The 8,737-nt window shown below is 50.6% G+C and overlaps 1 protein-coding gene across 1 annotated transcript; it reads left to right on the top strand.

Moving 5' to 3' along the window:
* Positions 1-6,119: 6,119 nt before the first annotated feature.
* Positions 6,120-8,291, top strand: FOXC2 (forkhead box C2). Its single transcript, XM_057712952.1, has one exon. The coding sequence runs from the start codon at positions 6,546-6,548 to the stop codon at positions 8,055-8,057; it is 1,512 nt and encodes a 503-aa protein (XP_057568935.1). The 5' UTR covers positions 6,120-6,545; the 3' UTR covers positions 8,058-8,291.
* The last annotated feature ends 446 nt before the right edge of the window (positions 8,292-8,737 follow it).

Raw genomic sequence — 8,737 nt, 5'->3', positions numbered from 1 at the left:
TGCAAATTCTGTGAGAAACAAATAGCCTCCTCCCCGCCCTGTCCAACAATCGAAGCCCTGTCTGCGCCTCCCAGGGAGCAGTCCGCTTTTTGCAGGCTCTGATAATGAATCCTTTTACCCCACAAGGTTAATTAGGCTTGCAAGTTGGTGGTATAAAAAGCTAAAATTTCACAGACATTGAGTCATGTGTTCAGAAGTCATGCCTTCACGTATACACTACTGTGTATATATAGTTATGAAATTATATAAATTATGTTTCCATATAGGCTATTTTTATTTATATAGAAGTTTGTATTTTAACTTTTTAAGTTGCCTCTAATTTCCAAGACCCTAACTCTATTCTCAGAGAGGCAGCAAAGGAACAGGTTGAGATCCCAATTCCCTCACTTGTAGCTGAAAATTTGGGGTTAGTCACTTAAGATCTCTAGACATAAGTTTCCTCACCTGTAAAATGGTGATTACTAAGAGTACCTACCCCAAAAGAGGACTAAATGAAATGTCAGGGGCAGAACATCTTGGCATAGAGTATGCATGCATTATATTTTCCCTTATTTATTAGGGAGAAAAGTCTTGGAAAAGTCATATGTTCATTCAATAAACACTTCTTATGCACCTATTATGCCCAAAGGTACCCTGCAAGGCACTGGGGCTGCAGGAAATAAGACAGAGTCACCAGCTGCCTGGAGAGGTAGGACATGTGTGGCAGACATGAGGCTACTAAACAAAAGTCAGCTCACCCATATGCCTGGGCACAGGGAAGACTGAACTTCCTGTCCCTGGGGTGTGTTGGGGCCATATGATCAGCTCAGGCCAATGAGTTGTGAACAGAAGTGACATGTGTCACTTAGACACTTAATTCCCAAGGCAGAATCTCCCTCTCTTGCCCTGCCAAGGTGACAGAAGAGGCAGCCTTTGAAAACTCAGGGTCCTGAGTGACACCCAGCTGGGGTTGGTCAAGACTAAGTCAATGAGACTTGGATTGTTTGTTACTGCAGCATACACCAGCCTCAACTGACCAATACACTGTATAGGCAAACCAATTGCATAGCAACATGAATGAGGACAACTCTATAGGACTGGCATGAAATGGGCATCAGAGAGAGGCATGCAACGAACTCTAAGAAGAAACACGTATGTCTTTAATATTCTGTTTTGGAGACATCTACAGTACTCTATTGGATTTCTTGCAATTTTGATGGTATTAATTGTGGCAATGCTTGAATTATAAATATAGATAAGCTCCTTAAGCAATCAGCTTTTTTTTTTAAACCACAAGTTAATGTGATAAACTCCATGGCTGTTCAAGACAGTTTTTCAGAAACAAGCCTTGTGTCCAGAACACAAGAAGAGGGGACATTGGGGGCTAAACTGGGCCCCCACATTAGTGTTTGTAACATGGAAACTGTAATTTCCTTCCATGGAAAGATGTTTGCTCTGTGTCACATCCCTTTTTAAATTTCCAGAGTAATGAAGGTGGTTTTCTCCCAACTTTTTTTTAAATTTTGAAAAATTTCAAACTTAGAGAAAAATTACAAGACCAATAAACAATAAATACCCACATACCATAGGTTCAGCCATTGTCCTCATTTTAGTACATTTTAGATAACTTTCTTTTTCCTTCTCCTCTCTGTCCACACCCTCCCCCTTGGTTGAATCTTTTAAAAGTTGCAGAGGTGATGAATATCAGCTCTAAATATTTTGACACGCATCTTTTAAAAACAAGACATGTTCTTACTTGACCACATAATTATCACACAAGAATTTTATCCTTGATACAAGATTATTACCTAATAGACATGCCAGATTCAACTTTCCCCTGGTATTCTCAAACCTGCCCTTTATTAGTGTTTTTTTTTAATTTCCTCCATCTAGGATTAAGTATTGCATTTAGTTGTCGAGTTTCTTTAATCTTTTAACCAAGAATAGTCCTTAATCTCTGTTATTTTTGTTGTTCATGGTGCTACTATTTGCAAACACTGGTTTGTACAGTTTTCGTCAGGGACACATTTTTTTGTGCTGGAAAAAATTTGTAGGAGCTGGATTGCAATGGATTTTTTTTTAGTGTTGTAAATATATTGTGTTTATCAAACCTCTGCCTTGAAGTGCATCACTGGACTGTGCATTTCTACCGGTTAATATTTAGAAACAAATACTGAAGTGAGATAATTCTGCAAGCTGTTTTTCAACAATAGTACATACGAGTAATAGGTAGTGATTTTCCCTTAAATTAGTTAATAATTTTCTCTCCATTTTGAGCCTGTTGGATCCATGCATGAATTAAAGTGTTTATATTAAGCAATTAGGTTAGGTTAATTTTTTTAATTAATTTTATTGGCTGTGTTGGGTCTTTTTTTTTTTTTTTTTGCTGTGTGCGGGCTTTCTTTAGTTGTGGTGAGCCGGGGCTACTCTTCATTGTGGTGCGTGGGCTCTGCATTGCCGTGGCTTCTTTTGTTGTGGAGCATGGGCTCTAGGCGCATGGGCTTCAGTAGTGCAACGGATTTTTAAGAAGCAGCATTGACTCTGATAAACCCAAGGGTTCATCAGATCCCAAGTAGCTTTTGGAAGCCTGAGACTGCTCTCATTTCCGGGTCCCTTTCCCTAAAACCTAGTGAGCCCAGGAGAGAAATGTATTGAAAATAGCGAGGAGAGACACAAACTCTTTTCAGTTGTCCAATCTGTTGTGCCTCAAAAGCAGAAGCGGCTGCAGAGGTGTTTGGCTCCCTTAACTTTGGTTAAAGTTAAGGGTTGTTAAAGGCAATGTCAGGCACACACATGCAGTACTAATATTTTTTATGACTCCCCTGAAACTCATGCCACACGGGGCAGAAAGACAGCTGCTGTGGGAAGACATGTAGGAGAGCGATTTGTTAACGGCCCTGGAAAAAACACATCCAGACTTGTAGACACCTAAGAGGTGCAAGTTTTATTTGCTTAAAACCTCAGCGAGTCTCCCTAGAGAGGATTTCTTGCTCCCTGAGCAGTTTCAAAGACATTTCTGTTTTCCAAAACATCATGGTCTGCACACGTTGCAAAGCTATGGAAAATACTTTGTTTTTTTTTCTTGATCGACGCGCCGCGCACCGTTTATTTAGCTTCTCTCAGTGATTTTGAACTTCATTCCTGCCATGCAATGCTAAGGTGCATCCGTAAGGTGTCAGCACCTCCATTGTAACCAGAACCTCCACTGGAACCACCCCCAACTATTTTAAGAGGAGTTCCCCGAGAGGCCTCAAGGTGGCGCCAACACCACAGGCCCGCCGGGCCGCCTCCAGGTGCAGCAGCGGCGGCGCCCAGGCCAGGACGCGATGCCCGGGGGGGGGGACGCGGTGGCGAGGAAGGGGAGGTTGTGACTTGACGATCTTCTGCCTTTATCTTCGCTTATTATTCTAGTAATGCACAGGGCCCTCTGGGGCCCGATTTGGCTTTCGGCTCACTGACAGCAAGGTCAGGAAAGGAAGAAATCAACAGCCCCCAATCCAAAATACCTTGGCAGGGAAAAGAAAAGATCGGAAACATGGTTTTTGCAAAGTCCAGGTGTGTGGAAGGTGTTGTTTTAATAACCTGAACAAACATCTCTCCCGGAGTCCTACTGAGCAGAGAAGAAACCTAATTCCAGGGGCAAAGGAAAATGTCTCTCTCACCTTTTCTATCTTGATTATAAGGATTTTTTTTCCCTCCCACCCCACTTTTTTGGGGGAGGGGGGATTATTTAGGCAACTCAGCCTAGTTCTTTTCAGAAGTCATTGGTTTAAACCTGGACACCCTTGTAAATATAAACTCAGACAAAAACTGCTATTTTGGAATTTATTTTCCGTTGTCCTTAGCTATTTTGTTTTTTGCCCTGTGCTATGATAAGGCTTCTTTTTTTTTAAATCACCTCGTAAAAGCAGGGTAAATAATATTCCTCCAGGAAGTCTACAGACTGAAGAGTGTTTCTTGATCAATAGTTAGCATTTCCAGTAAAATTGAACTCAGGCTGCCTGTCAAGTACTCCAACAGAAAGATACTTTTTTGCTAGAGGGTTTTTTGTTTTTTGGGGGGTTTTTTGTTTGTTTTTTTGATGGATGTGAAATACTAGAGGTATGAAAAAATAATACAATTGTAGTGGGAGTTGGAAGGGTGGGGAGAACGCTCAAACCATTCACCTGTGAGCTGAGGACGCGGCAGTTTATTTTACTTTGTTGCCTCCCAAAAATCAAGTTAGAGAAAGAACCTAGAGCACCCCATAAAAAATATAGCGGATGTTTCCGAAGCAGAATATTCGAGGCAATAGGAACTTATTTTGTACTTTCCTTTGATTTTGAATTTATCAGGCGATACATTCAAAGATAATACACACAAATATTTTCCTTTTGTTCTGTTACTGAAAATGAATGAAGTGTCCCCAGTAGTGTCTTCTATTCACCTCCCCCAAAGCTAAGACTGACCCTAGACTCTCCCAAACCTGGGAATCCTTTTCCAGGGAATCTAATAAACAACTGATGGGAGAAGTGAGGAGGGGAAGAGGAATCCTGAAATACAAAAGTTTTATCCGTAGTCTTCTTCCCTACCCAACCGGACACACAGCCTCCAAAAGAATTCTGAGCAGCATTTAGCCCGTCTTAGCCCGTCTTCTAGATGTCCTGCCCCTTCAGGGAAGCGAGCGGAGGGGGACCTGATTATTCGAGGTGTTGAAGAAATAAATACTCAGTCCACAAATAAACAAACTTTCCGGGATTCCTAGAGAGAAGGAGAAAGCTTTGAAGGGCGAGGACCTCCGAGTCGCCCCAGGTCAATATCCCCAGTAATGTCGTCTCCGGGGGCGTCTTTAACCATTTGCAATCACTCACCCCACCCTCCCACGGAACCCCGGTGCCCAAATCACCTTATCAAACAGCAGCCAAACAAAAAAAGACTGAAAGACAGAAAGTCAACTTGGAGAATCCCAAGGGGGCTTCGCCAGGAGCGGGAGGCAGGGGCTGCGCGCGGGGTTGCGGGTTCCAGCCGGCCGGGAGCCCGCGCTGCGGACGAGCGTCACCGGCGAAGCCCCCGCGGAGCGCGGCTCGGGTTTCTCCTCGCGGGCAGAGGAGCCCGGCTCTGCCGGAGCCGGGTGGCGGGTGCATTGTTCCAGTCTTTGGGGAGCGCGGGAGCCAGCCTGTCAAAGCGAATTTATCTCTGGGAAAAGGGAGAGACGCTGCGAAGCTGGAGTTGGTGGGCTGCAGGCGTCTACGCGGGAGGGGAAAGGGGGAAACGAGCAGAATTATTTCACTCTCTTCCCCAAACCCCACAAAACGGCTCCCGGTGTCGTGGATGATTTACCGGATCCACGGCGGATTTAGAGGATTATATTCTCGAGACGCCGCTACTTTCCCGGCTTCGCCTTTCCCCTATAGACGCCTCGGCCTGCCTCCTCAGGTTGGGGTGAGGGGCACTCGGTTTCTATAATTTGTCTCTAAAACCTTTATAGGTTATTCTTGACGGCCCTGAACTGGAAACTCCCCGTTGGTTATTAATTATTTGCTTAAATAATGACAACATTCAGCGGAGGCCCCTCCATTCCAACCCAGCATGTTAACTTGGAATCCATTACACCTGGGCCCCGATAATTAGGAAATCTAATTATTCGCCTCATCACTCATTAATAAGGAAAATAGTACCAGGTTCTTTGCTACTTTGCAAGGTCTTTGGGGAGATATTGGACTACATTAATCAATTCGATTTTATATCTCAAACTGACTTTTATCTGCAAAGGAGCCTCGGGTTTGTTATTTATTTATCTTTATGCTCTGGGCACGTGGGCCCGTGAACCAAAATGTGATAATAAGATAAATTTTAATAAGATACAACTCTTTTTAAAAAATCTTTTCAAGTTGAGACTGAGCTGCAAGAAAGTCTGGTTCTGCGCGGCTGGGTCTTAGAGCCGACGGGTTCCGGCGCTCCTTGTCCTGATTGGTCCCGAGTCCCCACAGCGGCCGGGTCATTGGTCCAAAGTTCCCGGAGGGGGCGTGGCCGGAGGAAAGTAAAAACTCGCTTTCAGCAAGAAGACTTTTGAAACTTTTCCCATTCCCTAAAAGGGACTTTGCCTCTTTTTCCGGGCTCGGCAGGGCAGCACTCTGGACCCCGGCCCGCCGACCCTCAGGGCTGCCGATCCGCTGGGGGGGCTTGGAGAGCCGCCTTCCCCTTCCTGACGCAGACCGAGGGGCCAGCCGTGGTCCACCGCGCGCGCGGCGTCTCCGCTCCGTCCCCGGCCGCCCGCCCGGGCTGCCAGCCGCCGAGCCCCGAGAGCCAGCGGGCGAGCGAGCAGGGGCCGGCGCTGCGTTCGCCGCGGCGCGCCCTCCAGGATGCTGCTGCGCCCGGTCCGCTGAAAACGAGCGCCCCTTCCCGGCCCGAAGGCGGGCGCCCCGCGCCGGCGCCTCCTCCAGCTCACCCCTGAGGCTTCCAGGCGCCCGGGGCTCCCCCCGCCGGCTCCCTTCCTCCCTCGCTCGCTCTCTCGCTCGCTCTCGCTCTAGTAGGGCCTTCCTCGCGGTCCGTGCGCGCAGGCGGTGGCCAGCCGTCTCGGACGCAGCATGCAGGCGCGCTACTCTGTGTCCGACCCCAACGCCCTGGGAGTGGTGCCCTACTTGAGCGAGCAGAATTACTACCGCGCGGCGGGCAGCTACGGAGGCATGGCCAGCCCCATGGGCGTCTACTCGGGCCACCCGGAGCAGTACGGCGCGGGCATGGGCCGCTCTTACGCGCCCTACCACCACCACCAGCCCGCGGCGCCCAAGGACCTCGTGAAGCCACCCTACAGCTACATCGCGCTGATAACCATGGCGATCCAGAACGCGCCCGAGAAGAAGATCACCCTGAACGGCATCTACCAGTTCATCATGGACCGCTTTCCCTTCTACCGGGAGAACAAGCAGGGCTGGCAGAACAGCATCCGCCACAACCTCTCGCTCAACGAGTGCTTCGTCAAGGTGCCCCGCGACGACAAGAAGCCTGGCAAGGGCAGCTACTGGACCCTGGACCCCGACTCCTACAACATGTTCGAGAACGGCAGTTTCCTGCGGCGCCGGCGGCGCTTCAAGAAGAAGGACGTGCCCAAGGAGAAGGAGGAGCGGGCCCACCTCAAGGAGCCGCCCCCGGCGGCGTCCAAGGGCGCCCCGGCCGGCCCCCCCCTAGCGGACGCCCCCAAGGAGGCCGAGAAGAAGGTGGTGATCAAGAGCGAGGCGGCGTCGCCGGCGCTGCCGGTCATCACCAAGGTGGAGACGCTGAGCCCCGAAAGCGCGCTGCAGGGCAGCCCGCGCAGCGCGGCCTCCACGCCCGCCGGCTCCCCCGACGGCTCGCTGCCGGAGCACCACCCAGGCGCGCCCAACGGGCTGCCCGGCTTCAGCGTGGAGAATATCATGACGCTGCGAACGTCGCCGCCGGGCGGCGAGCTGAGCCCCGCGGCCGGGCGCGCGGGCCTGGTGGTGCCGCCGCTGGCGCTGCCCTACGCCGCCGCGCCGCCCGCCGCCTACGGCCAGCCGTGCGCGCAGGGCCTGGAGGCTGCGGGGGCCGGGGGCTACCAGTGCAGCATGCGCGCCATGAGCCTGTACACCGGGGCCGAGCGGCCGGCGCACATGTGCGTCCCTCCCGCGCTGGACGAGGCCCTCTCGGACCACCCGAGCGGCCCCACGTCGCCCCTGAGCGCCCTCAACCTCGCCGCCGGCCAGGAGGGCGCGCTCGCCGCCGCCGCCGCCGGCCACCACCACCAGCATCACGGCCACCACCACCCGCAGGCGCCGCCGCCCCCGCCGGCCCCCCAGCCTCAGCCGGCGCCGCAGCCCGGGCCTGCCGCGGCCCAGGCGGCCTCCTGGTATCTCAGCCACAGCGGGGACCTGAACCACCTCTCTGGACACACGTTCGCGGCCCAGCAGCAGACTTTCCCTAACGTCAGGGAGATGTTCAGCTCCCACCGGCTGGGGATTGAGAACTCGACCCTCGGGGAACCCCAGGTGAGCAGCAACGCGAGCTGTCAGCTGCCCTACAGGTCCACGCCATCTCTCTACCGCCATGCGGCTCCGTATTCCTACGACTGCACGAAATACTGACCTGCCCCGGCCCAGCTCTGCCCCGGCCCGCTCCAGCTTCGCCTCCCAGACGCGACCCTCTCAGACAGTTCAGGCTGCGGAGACGCAAAAAGAACCAAAACTCGCCCACCGCTTTTCCCGCAGACCCGGGAGCGGAGAGAGCGCGCGCGCCAGCCTCCGCCCTCTGCGAAGCTGCAGGTAACTTTAACTCGCCGCCCCGTTTCTGAGATCCCAAGAAGCCCCAGTACAGGGGTGCGGCCCAACGAAATGAATAATGATTTTAAAATCCCCCTCCCCTTCCAGAATGGCTGTGCTCACTGCTCCACTCGGGGTTTCAAAAAGTATAACTTATGGACCAAATCCCATAGCGACCCAGTAATGACTCGCTGTAGAGATCCCCATAGGTCTGTGGGGGTCTCTATAGATTATGTATGTGCTGTGTGTAATTTTAAATTTCTCTAACCGTGCTGTACAAATGTGTGGATTTGTAATCAGGCTATTTTTTGTTGTTTTTCAGAGCCATTAATATAATATTTAAAGTTGAGTTCACTGGATAATTTCTCATCTTGCCCGACCATTTCTAACTGCCAAAGTGAAAATTCAAGACACCTATGTGGGGTTTTCCCCCCTGTACAATTATGAGATATAATTCTTTTCCCAGTTGTAGGTCTTTTACAAAACAAGAAAATAATTTATTTTTT

Source organism: Hippopotamus amphibius, chromosome 16 (genome assembly GCF_030028045.1).
Source record: "Hippopotamus amphibius kiboko isolate mHipAmp2 chromosome 16, mHipAmp2.hap2, whole genome shotgun sequence".
Classification (NCBI taxonomy): Eukaryota; Metazoa; Chordata; class Mammalia; order Artiodactyla; family Hippopotamidae; genus Hippopotamus; species Hippopotamus amphibius.
The sequence above is the reverse complement of the archived record's forward strand: the minus strand, read 5'-3'. Positions and strand labels throughout refer to the sequence as shown.

Bases quoted from the DNA above. Each gene is read 5' to 3' on its own strand.
- FOXC2 (XM_057712952.1), top strand. From the start codon at position 6,546: ATGCAGGCGCGCTACTCTGTGTCCGACCCCAACGCCCTGGGAGTGGTG.